The sequence below is a fragment of the Trachypithecus francoisi genome, unplaced genomic scaffold (genome assembly GCF_009764315.1).
Source record: "Trachypithecus francoisi isolate TF-2019V2 unplaced genomic scaffold, Tfra_2.0 Lachesis_group0, whole genome shotgun sequence".
Classification (NCBI taxonomy): Eukaryota; Metazoa; Chordata; class Mammalia; order Primates; family Cercopithecidae; genus Trachypithecus; species Trachypithecus francoisi.
Window position 1 is genome coordinate 25,125,366 of NW_022681453.1, and position 20,383 is coordinate 25,145,748.

The 20,383-nt window shown below is 43.8% G+C and overlaps 1 protein-coding gene across 3 annotated transcripts in view; it reads right to left on the reverse strand.

Moving 5' to 3' along the window:
- ARHGEF3 (Rho guanine nucleotide exchange factor 3) overlaps positions 1-20,383 on the reverse strand; it is a 346,977-nt gene that overhangs the window by 228,996 nt on the left and 97,598 nt on the right. For 2 of the 3 annotated variants that reach the window (XM_033210186.1, XM_033210191.1), the window contains one exon: positions 877-943. In XM_033210186.1, coding sequence (XP_033066077.1) covers positions 877-943 — 67 coding nt within the window. Of the gene's footprint in view, positions 1-876; positions 944-17,952; positions 18,052-20,383 lie in introns of those variants that run through there. The other variant, XM_033210187.1, reaches the window with a different exon arrangement.

Consider the following 20,383-nt stretch of genomic DNA (forward strand, 5'->3'; position numbering starts at 1 on the left):
TGCATCAGGAAGTTCAATCTGACCCTTCCTATACCTCTGTATCTCTCAAGCAAGGTTGATTGCTTTGTGCTTCATCGAATTTTATGATTCCCAAAATCTGTTTAAAGATTATAGACTACTCCTTTTGGAAAACAAAGCTCCCTGTGAAGGCATAAATCTACAGATTAATAAACTGTACATTTCTGATTTCTTTTTTCCTTCATTGTACACTGGTTCCCTCCAGGTTCCAAAGAAAACAGCCCCAATGCCTGCCTCAGCAACCTTGACACTTCTAGACTTCTTCGCAAGATGCTTCCCGCGGTCCAAGACCTTCAGGGCAGGTGAATGTCAGCAGAAGCTTACTGAGCCACTTAAATTTTTTTTTTCTTTAATTTCAGACAGAATCTCGCTCTGTTCCACAGGCTGGAGTGCAGTGACATGATTTCAGCTCACCACAACCTCCGCCTCCTGGGCTCAAGTGATCCTCCTGCCTCAGCCTCCTGAGTAGCTAGGACTACAGGCACACGCCACCATGCCCAGCTAATTTTCATATTTTTCTGTAGAGTAGGGGCCTCGCCATGTTGCCTAGGCTGGTCTCAAACTCCTAGGTTCAAGCGATCATCCCACCTTGGCCTCCCAAAGTGCTGGGATTACAGGCATGAGTTACCACACCTGGTCGCCACTTGGAGTTTTTTACTTAACCCACAACCACTGATTGAAATGTGACTTCCCCAAGTGGTAAAGCACAGACGCTCTCTTGATGGAAACTTTGATTAGTAAAACCAACCCTGACAGTGTCTGTAGTAAAACCAACCCTGACAGTGTCTGTTCTGGAGGCCAGAGCATGTATCCATAATAGGACATTTAACGGCAGGGGCTACCCAGGGCAACACTTACCCCTCTGAAATTCCAGGCTTTAGGAGAGGGAAACATGGGAAAATTGTTTTGCCGCTGCCGTTTAGGCCTAGAAGAGAAAAGACAATGTATTCATTATTCAGTGGTTGGATATTCAGAGGAAGTCACTGGTTTCAACTGCAGGTTTATCAAAAAGAGAGATGTCTCAAGAAATGGCCCAAACAAGGTAGCTGGAGTTTTCAACAGCTCTACAATCTTCAGCAGCCAAATTCACCCCAAACTCCTTCTCAGTTCCCCAGCAGGAAAGCCCCAGAGTGCCTTAAAATAGCCCTTCATCTGTACAAAATAAAATAAAATCTAACACGCCACCTGGATGCAATCAAAAAGTCAGACCAGACTCCCAATCTTTGTCTTGAATTTTCACACGGACACAATTCCCACATGGACACTATCAGGAGATGTATAGCTTCAGCTCAGCCTGGAACTCTCCCTTGTCACACAGACATGCCGGGGAGTTCCAACAAGGGGTACATTCGAGCTCCAGGTTTTTAAAGGAACCATTAACGGGACTTTTAGCCCCTGCCTAACAGGTGCTGAAACTGGTTTCCTCACCTGTTAACCTCTCAACATGAATCAATTTCCTTAGAGGCAATGGAGGCAGCTTCAAGAGAGACCAGCATGGAGACTCCAGGCACACCAGAAGCACCTTATTTCTGTCTCCCAAATTGAATCAAATTTTGTAGCTGCCAATATAACTACAGGAATACCTTTTTCAATATTTTTACAGATAAATTACTCCCCTAAAACATGTGATGTCTGTCAATATGGATATTCAGATTTCATGTTTGCTAAAAAGCATCACTGAAAAGCATCCACCTTGGACTTTTCCTGGGACTTTAGTCACCGACGTACCAAAAGGTTGGCCAGGCGCAGTGGCTCACATCTGTAATCCCAGCACTTTGGGAGGCTGAGGCAGGCAGATCACTTGAGGTCAGGAGTTCAAGACCAGCTTGGCCAACATGGTGAAACCCCATCTCTACTAAAAATACAGAAATTAGCCAGGCGTGGTGGCAGGCACCTGTAATCCCAGCTACTTGGGAGGCAGAGGTTGCGGTGAGCCAAGATTGCACCACTGCATTCCAGCCTGGGTGACAGAGCGAGACTCCATCTCAGAAAAAACAAACAAACAAAACCCCCAAAATGTTGGTTACACAATAGTCACTTTTACCTTGACCTGTCTGCTGTAATCAGCAATAATGCGAGGAAAGCATGTAGTGACCAGTGTACAGGCTTTGTAGTATGTCAGACCTGAGTAAAAATCTTGATTGGCTCTACCATACAAGAGACAAAATACAAGGTAATTACAATAATAGCAGCAACTAACCAATATTGAGCACTTTAAAAAGCATATACTAATATTTTACGTAATCTCATGACTCTCACCCTGTGAGTTAGGATACATTATTGTACCCATTTTATAGATAAGAACGCTGAGGCAGGCCTAGGGCTATTAAGTGCTTTGATTCTGATCACACAGATGAAATCAGGATTCTGTTCTTAGTTGTCTGACCTCAAATCCCATGGTGTTTATTAGCATTGTGACTCTGAACACGAGGCTTAATTTCTTGAGCTTTGGTTTCCTTATGTGCAAAATAGGGGAAATAAGACCCTCTGTGTTGAGTCAGGATGAGATGAGGACTCTAACTCTGGTTCTGTCATTAATAAGTTTTCACCAGCTGTCAGCGTGGTGCCCCCATCCCCCTTTCTCTCTCAACACCTGCCTCCAAGAACAGCATTCAACCCAGGGTGCAGGGCTGACACAGAAGGGCCAGGGCAACTCACCAAAACTATGGGAACTCCCACCTGATGTGCCTTTAAATCAGGCCCCCTCCTGCCTCACCCTTCTCTTCACCCACACGTAAGCAATAAAAACCCAGGCTAATAACATCGCAAGACAGAGAACATGTGGGTGGTTATTTATGTTTCATACCCTTCTCCATTAAATTACATGTTGGCCTAAGTCCTTCTGAAAATAAATGTCTGTTTTAAAACAAAATTTTTGGATTTCAACAATACTTCTCCTTGGATACCATTCCCTTCCCTCTCAGTCACAACTGGGCTTTGCTTTCCTAATTACTTGATGGAATTCATTGCTTCTAAAGTAACAATATATACTAGAACATTCTGAGTAAATGTGTCCTTGTCTTATAACGTTGCAATCCACAGATCACACATAATGTTAATTATCACAATAATTAACACAGATTCAGTTACTGATGTGCCCAGGACCAAGCACTTTAGGTACTCTAAGTCTCAAAATAACCTTATAAGGTAGCTTATTATATTATAATGTAAATATATGACATACAGACAGCATTATAATGGTGTTATATAACATTTTATATACAACATACTATAATGGCATTACATACATTTAAATAAGTAACCTTATAATTTTATGTAACATTATGTAATATGATATAATGGGAACATTATCACTACTGCATTTTATAGATGAGATAAACTGAGGTTAAACCACATGACTTCTATGAATAGAAGTCATACAGCTATTAGGTAGCCAAGTTGGGATTCAAACCCAGACGTGTCTGACTCCAGATCCAGAGGATGCAATCCCTCTCACGTGAAGAGAAGCCCCACCAAACAGGGCAAAGCATACCTCTGAAAGAAAACTGCCTGGGGGTTCCTTGTGGGAGGGCAGCAGCTTAGCAGGGCTTCCCACCATCAGGCCTCACAGCCTAAGAAAAAGCATCAGAGCAAATCTGTCCATTCGGGACACTGTTGGGCAACTTAGGTGTCCCTGTGTCAGCTGGAGAAGTGGCCAGGAGACCTACCGAGAGAAGGGCTGTCCCTAATTGTTAGCTCCTACCTTCCTCTCATCCCACCACCATTCAGACTTCCAGTCATTCACATCAGCTACAGTCCCTTTTAACAATTCTAGATCAGGCACAAGACTCATGCCTGTAATCCCAGCACTTTGGGAGGCCAAGGTGGGAGGATCGCTTGAAGCCAAGAGTTCAAGACCAGCCTGGGCAACATAGGGAGACACCATCTCTACTGAAAAAAAAAAAAATTCACTGGGCATCGTGGTGCCCGCCTGTAGTCCCAACTACTTGGGAGGCTGAGGTAGGAAGATTGCTTAAGCCCAGAAGTTTGAGGTTGCAATGAACTATGATCATATTACTGCCCTCCAGCCTGGGTGACAGAGTGAGACCCTGTCTCTAGAAATAAATTTTTAAAATTATATTCTGATATCAAAACAGTCTCCTGATAGTTTTCTCTCCTCCCCAAACATTAGCACCCAGATGGCTTTAATGGACAGATTCAGGGAAGGAGAACCATACTGAGAAGGCTTCTTGATGAAGCTGGTGAGGGACCCTAGCAGCATAAAGTGCACCATCACGGAAGCACCATTGCCGGGTCCTCACCAAAGGAGGGGCCTCTCAGTCTTGGGTATATTTCTTCTGTTGTAGAAGTGTATTTTGCACAATCAGCAAAAGTCCAAGTGAGAAAATAGCACTTGGTGCTGCAGGTTTCCCAGACACAAAGACATTCAGCTGAGTTTCTGAACAAGGCTTGAAGGGCTTGTCTATCGTCTCTGTCCAACCCTCAGGCTCCTCATGTGAGCAGGCTGTGCATAGTGTAAACACATGGTTACAAAGTACAGCCTTCTGTCTGGGCAGCATTTCCCAGTGTCTCACAGATGTCACAAGGATAAGTATGACCACCTCCATAGAGGGATTCATGGGAAAGCCAGGGATGGGTGAGCAGCAAGAAACTCCCAAGATTGTTGGAGGAGTTGGAGTTGGAGGGCTGCTATCGTGGAGAGAGGTTGCAACCCTACGAAAGGTGGGAAAAAAAGCCGCAAGCCCCCCACCCTTGGGAAAGCTCATAATAGAAATGGAGAAATGCCCACAGTAGTAGAGAAAAAAATCAGGATTCAAGGTTCAGTTAGGGAATGATCTCAAATTCAAGTGTATGTGTCTGGAATCAAACAGAATAAGGTCAGTAGCAATAGGCCTTAGGGTGAGTGCAGAATTTATTTTCCCACCATGCAGAAACAAATGTGACTGTTTCTCACCACCTTGAGAGGAGGTTTAGCGACCACTTACAGAACAGCTCCTTAGTATGGGTTCAGAATTGAACATGTATTTAGACTGATCCTGCTGTCTGGGCACTGAGTGGGGCTCAGAACGTGGTGTTTAGGGAAGAGCCAGCTTGGGTTTCTAATAGTGGCTCCCTCCCTTTCTTGGTGGGGAACTTCAAGCAAGTTACCTACTCTCTACTCCCTCCGAGCCTCCATTTTCTTATCTGTAAAGTGGAGCTAATAATCCCTTTTCACAAAATTGAAGGATTAAATTCATGTACTAAAACAAACAAACAAAAAAAAATGGTTAGCAGGGAGTCTGGCGCTCAGTAGGTACTCAAATTAGCTATTATCATTATGAGAAGACTCCTTCTTTAACCCAGTAAGGGTAAATGTTAGTTACCATTATCATTGGTGAAGCTCTTATTAGAGGGCCAATGAAATTTACATCTCACTCTTAAGGACTGGATAAAATATACATAAAATAAAACAAAGGCATCAATGTGTTACGAATATTTGTTTTAGATAACAACATGGCCACAAATCTGGACATGAGGTAACCATGAAAAGAGACTTCTCTTTTTCTACTCTAATTTTCTAACTCCACTTTCCCTTCTCAAAGACTACCACCTTTGTCAGCAAGTTGTATGTTTTAAATATTTTACTGTTTGAATTCTTAATTCAGAACATCTGGCTAAGGAAACTTTTTCTTCTTCTCTCTTGTTTTACCTCTCTCTTTTTTTTTTTTTTTTTTTTTGAGATGGAGTCTCGCTCTGTCGCCCAGGCTGGAGTGCAGTGGCCGGATCTCAGCTCACTGCAAGCTCCGCCTCCCGGGTTTACGCCATTCTCCTGCCTCAGCCTCCTGAGTAGCTGGGACTACAGGCGCCCGCCACCGTGCCTGGCTAATTTTTTGTATTTTTAGTAGAGACGGGGTTTCACCGTGGTCTCGATCTCCTGACCTTGTGATCCGCCCGCCTCGGCCTCCCCAAGTGAGCCACTGCGCCCGGCCTGTTTTACCTCTCTCTATCCATCAGAACAATTGTAGCATTACTAGAAAAATCAAACAGCTATACTTTTTAAGAGAAATCTGTGCTGAATGTGGTAACACCTGTGCCAGGTATTTTTGTTCTGACTGAACCACTTAAGAAGATAATGGCTTCTTTCACTTAAACATCTTTTTAGTTTCTGTTTTTAGGACATAGTTGATGAGAGACTGGCAGGTGAAGACCCAATTCTTTGTGGAGAAACGGTGAAGACGTAGTTTGCAGAATAGAAAGCTCATCACTTTGGCCTGTCTCTTGAACAAATGGACCTCTAAATAATGTTTCTGTGGCGCACTGAGTCACACTCAGCTTCATTCTACTCATGCCATGGCTGCAACTCCAACTCTTTATTTCCTCATAAATTATGGGAAAAAAGAATCACAGAGGCTGCATATGGTGGCTCACAACTGTAATCCCAGCACTTTAGGAGGCTGAGGCAGGCAGATCACCTGAGGTCAGGAGTTGGAGACAAGCCTGGAAAACATGGTAAAACCCATCTCCACTAAAAAAAACAAAAAAAAGCAGAAATTAGCTGTGCATGGTGGTGCGCACCTGTAGTCCCAGCTACTCAGGAGGCTGAGGCATGAGAATCACTTGAACCTGGAAGGCAGGGAGCTGAGATCGTGCCACTGCACTCCACCCTGGGTGTCAGAGCGAGACTGTCTCAAGAAAAATAAAAAAAAAAAAAAGAATCACAGAACCTCAGAAATGGTCAGCTGGTACAATTTCTCAGTCACTAGTTGAATCCTCTTTGCAGCAGTCCTGCTGAGAATGGCCCCTTAAAGACAGCCCTCACCTTTGGAGAATGGGTACTCTACTCATGGGAGCTCACCCACTAATTTATTCACCAATATTATTGAGCAGCTACTATATGTCAGGCATGGTGCCAGACATTAGAGATCAGCAGTGGACAAGAAATTCAGTTCCTGCTTTCATGTCCTCACAGGATATTCAGATCCACCCTCTTCCCCTCCAAAAAATTACAACATGGCAAATTGCTTTTTTTTAAGTGGTAGTGAGGAGTGCCACAGGGGCTCGACCAAAGTTTGAGGAGCCAGAAAGACCTCCCAGAGAAAAGGAGGCCTCTCTGAGACCTAACAGGGAAGAAGGACTCAACAGGTGATGAGAAAAGGGAAAAGTAGGCCAAGCCAAAGGAAAACCATGCTAAAAAGGCAGAAGGTGAAAAGACAAACAAAATAGACATTAAATAGACAGAACTGGCCAAGTTCAAAAAGGGGTGGAAAGGACTCTAATAAATACTGTTATGAATAGGGTCATATAACTACAGATTCAATAGCAATTAAAATTTAAAGTTTCCCAGTGCTTTGGGTGGCCAAGCAAGGAGGATCACTTGAGGCCAGGAATTCTAGATCAACTTGGGCAACATAGCAAAACCAACTCTACAAAAAAATTTTTTTTAATTAACCAGGCATGGTAGCATGAGCCTGTAATCCTAGCTACGCAGCAGGCTGAGGTGGGAGGACTGCTTGAGCCTAGGAGTTCAAGGCTGCAGTCAGGCATGATAATGTAACTGCACTCTAATCTGGGCAACCATCATAAGGCCCCATTTTAACAAATAAATAAAAACTACAATAAGAATGTTATCAATACTTTTATGGCATTAAATTTGAAAACTTAAAGAAAATGCAGAAATCCCTAGGAAAATATGACGTATAAAAACTGTCCCAAGAAGAAATAGAAAGCCTGAACAGCCTTACAATTAATAAAGAAATGAGAGAAAATGTCAGGCCCAGTTTAAATAATGGATTCTATCGAACTTTCCAAAGAAAAAACAAAAACCAGATGATTCCAATCTTATACAAACTGTTCTATAGAAGATAAAAAGCATCAAGAGTTAAGTGGTAAATAAAGGAGAATATGGCACATGTGAAGAACTGGAAGAAGTATGACAACTTTAATGTTTGCTGACAAGGAAGTAGATTAAATGAAACTACATTCTTTTCTTTTTTTTTTTTTGAGACAGAGTCTCGCTCTTGTTGCCCAGGCTGGAGTCCAATGGCGCAATCTCAGCTCACTGCAACCTCTGTCTCCTGGGTTTAAGCGATTCTCCTGCCTCAGCCTCCCGACTAGCTAGGATTACAGGCATGTGCCACCATGCCCAGCTAATTTTGTATTTTTAGTAGAGATGGGATGTTGGTTAGGCTGGTCTCGAACTCCTGACCTCAGGTGATCTGCCCGCCTCGGCTTCCCAAAGTGCTGGGATTATGGGTGTAAGCCACCACACAGGGCCCTTTTTTTTTTTTTAAGTACAGCATTATTCAATTGAAATATTATGTGAGACACATATGTAATTTAAGTTTTCTATTAGTCATATATATATATGTATATATGTATATATATTTATATTTTGAGACACGGTCTTGGTCTTGCTCTGTTGCCCAGGCTGGAATGTAGTGGCGTGATCATGGCTCACTGCAGCCTTGAACTCCCCAGCTCAAGTGATACTCCCGCCTCAGTCTCCTGAGACTACAGGCACACACCAGCACCCCTAGCTTTTTTTTTTTTTTTTTCTGTAGAGATGGGGTCTCCCCATGTTACCCAGGATGGTCTTGAACTCTTGGGCTCAAGCAATCCTCCAGCCTCAGCCTCCTAAAGTGCTGGGATTACAGGTGTGAGCCACCACACCCAGCCTATTAGTCACATTTTAAAAATAAAAAGGAATGGATAAGTTTAGTTTTAATAGTATAGTTTATTTAACCCAGTGTATACGGATATTACTAAACATATAATCAATAGGAAAAAGGCATTAGAAATACTTTTTTTTTTCATACCAAGTCTTCAAAATCCAATGTGTGTTTTACACTTACAACACATCTTCATTGGCACCAGCCATGTTTTAAGTGCTCAGTTGCCACATGTGGCATGTGGCCATCATATTGAACAGCACAGTTATAGAAAAATAAGGCACTCTGTTTCCAAGAACCTCTGACTGTGAAAATCCACTGCTCCATGTCTTAGCAGTTGGTGACAACCAAAATGCATAAATTGAGAACCCCTGCTAAAAACGAGGTATTCTCTAAAAGGATCTTAGTGTCCATCTGAATTCAGAAACATCAAAAGGACAAAATATTTTACAAAGGCTTTAGCGAGTTAGTACTATACCTGTAAATACCAAATCATCTTTAGGTCACAAATGTATAAAGATCTATTTGAACAAAGCAACAAATGAAATTCTTTCCCCAAATAGGGAATATCTCAAACACATACATGTGCATAGTTTCCAAATAATACAGAACTACTCTATTCAAACCAATTCCAGAATTAACTAGAGAAAAGATTGAAATGATTTTTTTAAATCCATGAAATTATATTGTATTTATAGTTCCTCTTCTGTAAAATGCTTGTTCAGGTCATTTTCTCATTTATATAAAGAGGTGTTCTTTTTTTTCTTATTGATTGATCAATACGAATTTTTCATATATTCAGGATACAGCAAGTAGCAATGGGTCTGGCACATGGCTGGTACTATAATAACCCTATTGAAAAGGTACATATGAGGGCCAGGCGCGGTGGCTCATGCCTGTAATCCCAGCACTTTGGGAGGTGGAGGCGGGCAGATCACAAGGTCAGGAGATCGAGACCATTCTGGCCAACATGGTGAAATCTCATCTCTACTAAAAATACAAAAATTAGCTGGGCATGGTGGCACGTGCCTATAATTCCAGTTACTCGGGAGGCTGAGGCAGGAGAATTGCTCGAACCAGGGACTGAGATTGCGCCACTGCACTCCAATCTGGTGACAGAGCGAGACTCTATCTCGAAAAAAAAAAAAAGAAAAAGAAAAAAGAAAAGGTACGTATGAAACGTTCATCAACTAATGAATAAACAAAATGTGATATATCCATACAACAGAATATTATTCAACCATAAAAAAAGAATGAAGTACTGATTCATGCCACACCATGGAAGAATCTTGAAAACATGCAAAGTGAAAGAAACCAGACACAAGAGATACATATTATATGATTCCATTTATGTGAAATGTCCAGAATAGACAAATCCATAGAGTCAGAAAGTAGATTAGCTCCAGAAGCTGGGGGAAGAGGAAGAATGAGGAGTGACTACTTAATGAGTATGCAGACTCCTTTTGGGGTGATGAAAAGGTTCTGGAATTCGATAGTGGTGATGGGTGCACAACCTTGTGAATGTACTTAATGCCACTGAATTACACATTTTTAAATGGTTAAAATGGTAAATATGGTAATGGTTTAAATGGTTACACTGGTAATATTTTATGTGTATCCTACCACAATTTTTGAAAAGTGAGGGTGAAATAAAAATATTTTCAGGCAAAATAAAAGACACATATTTAATGGAAAAAAATCCTCATGGAATAATGATATGAAATAAAATCCTATTAACTACTCCAGAAGAGAAAATTTGGTAAATAAGCTGAGAAAGCAGGCATTTTAATGCAGCCTGGGATTTGAGGGAAGCGGCTTAGTGGTGGAGTTTCATCAGTACTTGTGAGAAATCAGTCCTACAAGTCTGTTTCTGAGACATATATTTACTTGAGTCACTCAACGATGATAAGAATTCCCACACCTTCTGGCTTTCTCCATGTCCTCCCACTCCCACCCCCACACTGTCTCTGTGCTCAGAGATTCAGCAGCAACAGCTGGTCTGTCTTCTGCTCCCACTTAAGAGCCATTTTGCTGTGTTCCCCTTTTGTATTTTAGTTTCCTGCAAAGCTTGTATCTTTAGAACAACTTTTCATGTGTGCAATCTCCCAGAAGGAGAACTGCAATGGTAACTGTCAGTGCCTCCTGAGTCCTGCCATACAGGGGTGGCTTGGCCCAGTAGTTAAGAGCACAGAAGCTGGAGCCGGCTCTGCAACTCACCAGCTGTGTAGCGCTGAACAAGTGACTTAACATCTCTGATCCCTAGTTCCTCCATCTGTAAAATGAAGGTACTAACAAGACCCCCTCTCACAGGGCTGTTGTGAGGAGTAGAGGAGTTAATATACGTAAAGCTTAGTGACTGGAGCACAGAAGGCACACTGTAAGAGAGCCCTCTTCCAGGGGACGAGCTCTGGAAAGCCATGGACTATCTGGTTTAGACTCGCTGCTGTCACTGCACTCCTTGCAGCTAATAGGAGCTTAATAAATAATGAGAATGAATTCATGGTGCGGCCTCTCAGTAAGTCTGTGATCACCAGTACACAGGGAAGCCTTCCATACACGATGAAAGAACATGAATACAACATACGTACTTCAGAGAGAGACAGAGAAGAACATCCATAGTGAAAGCCATCTCATGGGGTCTTCTAAGTAGCCAGCAGGGACCCAAAGCAAGCCTGACATGGGTCTGTGGATCTGTATTCACCCCAGTCATCTCCTTTTCCCCAGGCCTCTCTCAGGCCAAACTGGATCCTAAATAAGCACTTTTGGAACAAAAAGGCCCTCAAATGCCAACCAATTTCTCAGTCTGGTCTGGAGCTATCCAAACGAACAGCATTGAAGAGGATACCAGCCATGAGAGATTTAATGAGAGATGGACAGTCAGGCCCCAACATGACCCTTCCCCAGGGCTTTTAAGAGCACTTTGGGTTAAGGCCGGGCACAGTGGCTCATGCCTGTAATCCCAGCACTTTGGGAGGCCGAGGCAGGTGGATCATGAGGTCAGGAGATTGAGACCAGCCTGGCTAACACAGTAAAACCCTGTCTCTACTAAAAATACAAAAAAAAAATTAGCGAGCATGGTGGCAGGCGCCTGTAGTCCCAGCTACTCGGGAGGCTGAGGCAGGAGAATGGCATGAACCTGGGAGGTGGAGCTTGCAGTGAGCCAAGATCGCCCACTGCACTCCAGCCTGGGTGACAGAGCGAGACTCCGTCTCAAAAAAAAAAAAAAAAAAAGCACTTTGGGTCATGTATGATTTTCACTTTACTAACCCCACCTGGTGTGGTTCCCTTGTCTCCTCATCCAGGAGAGAGTATCTGCCCTACAGCACATTCATACCCCAGACACTCCTGAGAGATCCTATCTCATCCTAACAAACGCACCAAGACTCCTGCCTAGTTCCTCATTTCAAGCCCATGGATTGCTCATTCACATTTCTGTGTGTTAGTCAGCTACCATAAACACTTCTAGAGCAAATTCAGGCCACCAGAGAGAGAGAACAGTAACCTAGGGTGGTCAGAAGCATGGGCTCTGCAGTCTCCAAGACCTGGTGGGTTCAAGCCCAAGTCCATCAAATTACTTTGGACAGCACAGCTGATACAACTTTCCTATTCTTCAGCTTCCAACTTGAAAATGGATATGATAAGACTTAGACCTCCTAGGGTTGCTTTGAGAAGTAAATACATAATTCCTATAAAGCACTGTGCCGACTACCTGGTTCATACCGAGTCCATAACAAATGTTAGCTTTAAACATTTGCTGAGTGTCTACCATGTGCCAGGCATTGTTTTAGGCATAGGGATACAGCAGAGGACAAAATATACTTCCTCTTCTCTCAGAGCTTACATTAGAAGGTGATAAATTCTATGGAGAAGGACAAAGCAGGGTGGGGGATCAGGGGGTGGTGGGAGTGGCTGATATTTAATATGGAGTGGCCAGGGCAGGCTTCTCCCTGCAAGAGCTGGGAGCCTGTCTTAGGTGGACAGGACAGCACATGCAAAGTTCCTGGGGCATGGCTGAGGGGCAGCAAGACCAATGTGGCTGGAGTGGGGTAAGCAGTGAGCAAGAGTGGAGAGTCACAGAAGGAGCTGAAACCAGATGACAAGGGTCTCACAGATTACTTCAAGGTCTCTGGATTTTAGTCCAGGGGAGACAGGAGGCGACTGGTGGATTCTGAGCAGAAAACAAACCTGACCTAAGTTTTAAAAGGATTGCTCTCAATGTTGTATGGAGACACCAGCTCTAGGTGGCGAGATGGGACAGGAGGGAGGTGAGGACGTTCCTACGGCGGCCCAGGTGAGGGATGGAAGGGACTTGGACCAAGATGGTGGCAGTGGGAGTGGTAAGGAGTAGTGGAATGATGAACACATTTTTTCTTTTTTTTTTGAGACAGAGTCTTGCTTTGTCGCCCAGGCTGGAGTGCAGTGGCACAATCTCGGCTCACTGCAAGCTCTGCCTCCCGGGTTCACACCATTCTCCTGCCTCAGCCTCCCAAGTAGCTGGGACTACAGGTGCGTGCCACCATGCCTGACTAATTTTTTTTGTATTTTTAGTAGAGACAGGATTTCACCCTGTTAGCCAGACTGGCCTCGATCTCCTGACCTTGTGATCCGCCCACCTCGGCCTCCCAAAGTGCTGGGATTACAGGCATGAGCCACCGCGCCCGGCATGATGAACATATTTGAAGGCAGGAATAACACGATCTACTGTGGATTAAGTACAGCAGGTGAAATAAGAGCAGTAAAGGATGCTCTAAAGAAGTTTAGCCTGAACAATGGGAAGATAGCGAAGGGCTATGGGAAGAGCAGGTTTGGGGACAAAAATCAAGAGCAGACATATAACATTGGAATAGTATGGACCTCCAAATGGAGATGTGGAATTAGCTGCTAAATATAAGGAGAGTGTTTTCAGAAATCACCAGCTTACAGATATGAGAGGAGCCCCATGGTAGGAGGAAAACCATGAGAGGGACAACACAGAGGCCAAGTGAAGACAGTGCTTCAAAGAGGGAGACTCTACTATTTCACCAAGCCGGAGGATGGAGAGGTGCCCACCGAATTTGGCAAAGCAGAGATCCCTGGTGACTTGACAAGAAAACATTAGTGAAATGGAGAAAGACAGCTTAGAGATTCTTGTCCAAAGATACCTAAGAAGCATTATTTGTATAAAATATACATTGACAGAGAGCTTAGATATTGGTCAGTCCACTGAAATAATTAAAATGTGAGCTCCAACCAGACTAGGCAACACAGCGAAAGCCTGTCTCTACAAAAAATACAAAAAGTAGACAGTTGTGGCGGTGCATACCTGTAGTCCCAGCTACTTGGGAGGCTGAGGTGGGAGGACTGCTTGTGCCCAGGAGGTGGAGGTTGCAGTGAGCTATGATCGCATCACTGCACTCCAGCCTGGGTGACAGAGCGAGACTCTGTCTCCAATATATGTACATATTGACACTTCTTTTTAACAATAAAGATAATGTACAATATATGTACAAGAGGACAAGCACTTCATTATCTGTTCAACATTTTATCCCCACCCTCTAGACATATGGTAGATGCTCAATAACTATTTGTAAGACTTTTTTGAACTTTCTTGACATCTGCAGCCAAATGGTACAGGCCAATGGGAAATTTCCATCCCTAACAGTATGGTGTGGAAGACAATGAGGAATATACTATATCAGTTATACAAATATCAAATTTTTCATGCTCTTCCTTTAACTAAAGAAACTAAAATTAACACTACTTGGTATTTCTTCAGCATACACACACAAAAAAGTGTTTCCCAGTTACTACCTCATTGGCATTCTGATCTGCATCATCAGCGGATAGATGGCAGCACCAAACTTCAAACATCTAAGCTCACTGTCAGCTGGTCTAATTAGCAAAAATTGCAGAACATTTTTGAAGGGATGTCTTGTAACAGAGGTCTTTTGGAAATCTAATTTAAGAAAATCAGTTTTCCATTTTCAAAATGCTGACCCGCAAATGTTTCTGAAGTGTCCAGGAGCTGCTTTTGAAAGCAAAGGGATCGTTCTCCCTCTCCCCTCCCCCTGCCCCCCACATCCATCTGAATCATCGCACGTTTTCAATGGGAAAGGCTTCATTACATCCTAAGGAAATCCACATCCTGCACCTCCAGGTCACAGCCTGGCAGAGAGCAGCCTCACGTCCCTCCGGAAAGGAAAATTAGTTTTCTACCCTTTAATCAAGGAGTAGCAGATTGTTATTTTTCTAAAGTTTTGCCTGGGGAGAGCCTGTTCTTTCCCGAGAGTATATTTTTCTACCCAGGACTCCTTGTTTGTGCTCTACCTTCCCACGCACCGACTCTGAGGGCCCCTCCTTCTTGTTTGAAATAAGACCAAAGCTCTCCACTGATGAGACGGATGTGGGATCTGGTCATGGGCTCCCTAACTCATGAGCACCACTGCCCGTTATCATACGGACTGGGGGTATCCTCAATCTCTCTATCATAGAGAATGTTGTCAAGGGTTCGCTGTTTAAAAAGAATCAGTTCTGGCTGAGCGCAGTGGCTCACACCTGTAATGCCATCACTTTGGGAGGCTGCGGCAGGCGGATCATTTGAGGTCAGGAGTTTGAGACCAGCCTGGCCAACATGGTGAAACTCCATCTCTACTAAAAATACAAAAATTAGCTGAGCATGGTGGTGCTCACCTGTAGTCCCAGCTACTCGGGAGGCTGAGGCAGGGGAATTGCTTGAACCCGGGAGGTGGAGGTTGCAGTGAGCCGAGATTACAACACCACACTCCAGCCTCAGCAACAGAGCGAGATTCTGTCTCAAAAAAATAATAATTAGGCCGGGCGCGGTGGCTCAAGCCTGTAATCCCAGCACTTTGGGAGGCCGAGACGGGCGGATCACAAGGTCAGGAGATCGAGACCATCCTGGCTAATACGGTGAAACCCCGTCTCTACTGAAGAATACAAAAAACTAGCCGGGCGACGAGGCGGGGGCCTGTAGTCCCAGCTACTTGGGAGGCGGAGGCAGGAGAATGGCGTGAACCTGGGAGGCGGAGCTTGCAGTGAGCTGAGATCCGGCCACCGCACTCCAGCCTGGGCGACAGAGCCAGACTCCGTCTCTAATAATAATAATAATAATTATTATTATTATTATTATAAAAATAAAAAATAACCAATGCTTATAGAGGGCTCACTGTGTCACAGCCAGACACTGTTCTGAATGCTAAATAAATATTAACTCATTTTGTCCTCAAAAAACTTTTATGAGTAGGTATATTTGTTATTCCCACTTTACAGGTGAAAAAACGGAGGCTCAGACAAGTTAAATGACTTGCCCAAAATCACACAACTAGTAGGCATCAGAGTGGGATTCAAACCCAGGCAGTCTGGCTCTAGAGTGGACGAACAGAGAAACAGATGTTAAAACCATTGCAGAAGCAGCGACAACAGAGGAAAGGAGATGGAAACTCAAATGCTTACTATGTACCAGGCCCAGAGCCAATACTGAGTTGGTTCTCTTTACGTGAAGTGTAACAGGACTTTAAAAAAATAATAAAAACAATAAAGATCAGAGATTAGTCTTATTCACTGGTTTTTCTACATCTGCAAATAAAAATATCCATAGAGATTAATGGTAAACTTTTCTGTGTGCATACTGTACTTTTAATAGAAGGGTAATTTTAATTTAAAAAATTCAATGGCTCAGTTTTCTTAATATTTTAAAGAGATTTTGATCAAATAAGACTTAGAAGGTGATTTTTTTTTTTTTGGTTTTTTTTGTTGTTGTTGTTGTTGTTTGTTTTGAGACAGAGGCTCACTCTGTTACCCAGGCTGGAGTGCACTGGTGCAATCTCAACTCACTGCAACCTCCACCTCCTGGGTTCAAGCAATTCTTCTGTCTGAGCCTCCCAAGTAGCTGGAATTACAGGCGCTCACCATCACGCCTGGCCAATTTTTGTATTTTTTAGTAGAGACGGGGTTTTGCCATGTTGGCCAAGCTGGTCTTGAGCTCCTGACTTCAAGTGATCTGCCAGCCCCGGCCTCCCAAAGTGCTGGGGTTACAGGTGTGAGCCACCGCACCCAGTCAATTCATGTTTTTCAAATCCTAGAAAACTCTTTACTCAAAAATTATATCTCTAGATACCATACTTTACTAGTTTCTATCAAACAGGTACTCCATAAGGGTTTCTTGCCCTGGGAGGAGCAGAAGAAAGTCTTTATATTTTATTCAATACTATATTGATCAGAAACTAATAAATCCATATGTAGGTGGCCCAACCCCTCCAAAATGAACATTGCAATCCTAAAAGTGGGTCCTCAGATATGGGCATTTATAATAGATGTTCTGTTGATCCCAACAGTTTAAAATGCCAAAAATTCGGCCGGGCGCGGTGGCTCAAGCCTGTAATCCCAGCACTTTGGGAGGCCGAGACGGGCGGATCACGAGGTCAGGAGATCGAGACGATCCTGGCTAACATGGTGAAACCCCGTCTCTACTAAAAATACAAAAAAAAAACTAGCTGGGCGACGTGGTGGGTGCCTATAGTCCCAGCTACTCGGGAGGCTGAGGCAGGAGAATGGCGAGAACCCGGGAGGCGGAGCTTGCAGTGAGCTGAGATCTGGCCACTGCACTCCAGCCTGGGCGGCAGATCGAGACTCCGTCTCAAAAAATAAAAAAAAATTTAAAAAATGCCAAAAATTCTTAAATTAGCCAGCATTGCTTAAAGCAGTTTATTGACTCCAATACAGGACCCACCACAGTCTCCAAGGTAATTAGATGCTCCATAAATGCTGTTTTTGGCAGTGACTGGGGCCACACATAAAAACATGTTTATTCCCAAACTGTCAGTGAAATGTGGGAGTGGAACTGCGTCAGGCTTGTTAGAGCTTATGTGGTAGAAAGGAAGGTAATGTCAAGGCCACCGTCAAGCTGAGATGATTTCAGCACTGTACCAAACAGCAAGCCACCACGCTGAATCCTGGCAGACCTCAATGACGGCTAAAAAAAAGAGAGGGCGGGTATGAGGTAATTCTGAGTAAAAAGAGGGTAATACTAGTACTATTTTCATAATAATATTACTATTCGTACTGTGCTTTTTATGAGGATTAACTCACTGAATCCTCACGGGGGCCCTGTGGAATCAGGGCTGTAACAGATGAGGAAGCTGTGGCACTAACAGCTTAGACTTGGAAATGCCTCAGCTACTAAAGGGTAGGGCCAGAGAGCCTGATTCCAGGATCCTGCCCCAGAGCTCCACCAAGTTGCATCAAGATTTTTCTGGCCACCTAATCCACAAGAGCCACAAACTAGGGCGAGAAAAATGATTGTGGTTATCAGCTACGTGCTACTTACCAAATATTTCTATCAAACATGGTCTATCTAAAGCACAGGGCAGAGCAAGCCCCATTCTCTTGGGTCCTTCACTAACTCCCAGCTCACCAGCTGGGCTCCAGTGGGAAGAGGGCCAGCACTTGCATCAGCGCTGCCATAGCTGCCACCATGGCAACCACCCTTTATGACCCAAGCAAAGATGCTCTTCCCACTCACTTGGGAGCCCTGATTCTGGGATGCAGCCCTTGGAGAAACATGTCCTTTTACCTGCTCCAACTTGCTCAAAGTCTTTATAACACTGGTAACCAACGGGGGGTTCCCCAGTTTCCTGGACACATCTGGACCAGGCCAATATGTACAAAGACTGACAGGGAGATGGGGCTCATGGAGAGATGGTGCAAAGAGATGCAGAATTGCAAAGTGAACAGCTAACATCTCCAGGGGCCTCAGCGCCTGGCAGAGCTGGAATTGAGTTCCAGCTGGCTATCTCATGGCCCTAAGCAAATGGGTTCGGCCTCTAGGAATCCATGCCTTACACTATGAAAAATAGGAATAATATTAGGTTTTATACCTCACAGAGCTGTTGTGAGGTTTAAGTAAACTCAAGCACATAAAGTACACAGAGTAGAAACTGGCTGTGACTATCACTAAGGCAATGGTGCCGGCACCCTCAAAAAAGCAGGAGCCCCTCAGCCTCCCACCACTGCCCTTCCAGCTCAGCAGCCTGACAGTAGAGACAAAAAGCAATCCTGTCAACAGACCAGACAAGGCCAACAGATCAGAGTCCACATACACCCTGCTGAGCGCAGGGAGACATGCCAGCGTTCAGTGGGGACCGCAGGTGCAGTTACCCCCACCCCTACTAGGCTACATGGCTTTTCTGAAAAGATAAATTTATCAGAATAAGCCTACTACCTTTATTTGACAAAGACATCGCTGGACAAAACACTTTCTAACACACGTAAACCATAAATGAACCTTCAGAAGTCTTTAAAGTCAAATGGATGGCACTGAAAAATTTCTAGAAGATTCTGGAATTATCATTCCCATACTGTCAGCAGTGGTGACTTCTCAAGGTTAGGATTGACCCGGGGAACTTGCACTTGCCATGTTACACATTCCTACACTGTCTAAAATTGTATGACTGTACATTTTTGTAATTAGAAAATATTCGTTTATTTGAAAAAGAAAACTGAAATGCTTTGCCATAACATAGTTCACAAAATAAAAAACCCAATCAATAAGCAAACAAAAAGTACTCATCCCCCCTAGTAACTAGCCAAATGGAAATTTAAATAACTTAGCATGTTTATATTTCAAATTAGCAACTTCTATATGGGCATATCAAATGCAAGAAAGAATGTGGAGAAACAGGCACTTTGCTTCACAACTATGAATGTATACATTGACATGAAATTTCCATAGGGTAATTTGACACCATTTTCCAAGAGCATGAAAATGATCCAAAAGTTCATCCTCACGATAATTAATTGGACAAAATAACCACAAACATGGGCCTAGCAATAAGGATACAGCTCCTAATGTTGCTATAGAGGGAGAAGTTAGACACAACTCACACAGCCAACAATAGGAACCAGCTATTAAGAAAGCCCCTTGAGGCCAGGTACAGTGGCTCACACCTAGAATCCCAGCACTTTGGTAGACCAAGGCTGGAGGATCATCTCTGGCCAGGAGTTCGAAACCAGACTGGAGAAGAAAGTGAGCCCTCATCCATACAAAAAATAAAAAAATTAGCCGGCCGTAGTGGCATGCACCTGTAGTCCCAGCTACTTGGGAGACTGAGGTAGGAGGATGACTTGAGCCCAGAACCCAGGCTGCAGTGAACTATGATTGTACCATTGTACTCCAGCCTGGGCAACACAGTGAGACCCTACCTCTAAAAGAAAGAAATCCCCTTGAAAATTTCTACATATCCAATAAGTAAGGTAGCAGCAAAAATACTTACTTATTCCACTTGTGAAAATAAGGAATTATCTGGATTTGGCACCTTTAATTGCATGCTTTCATTCCACATCACCCCATTTTGTAACTGAGTAAACTGAGACCCAGATCTATTCGACCATTTGTCCTGCAGTGGTTGGACAGGTTCACAGCGTTATTTGCTGTTGCATCCGTAGTAGAGCCAAGCTGGTTCCTGGTGCCACAGAAGGCCCAAGCCAGGGGCAGAGGCATCTCTTCAAAATCCTCTTCCCCCAAGATGCCACACCTTCCCAAGGGCTCTCAGCCCTGTCCAGCTGCCAGGGACAGCCAGAGACAAGGCACAGGCCCAGGAATAAAGCCAGGATCTGTGAGCAAGGCCCTCACTAGGAATAGAGTAGGCCCCCTCCAAAGAAGGTCTGGTCCACATCAGGACTGCAGGTGGTGCTTATCCTAGATCGCCTCTCACTCTGTGGGGCTCAGAGAGGTCAGCTTCCCTGTCTTAAATCACCCA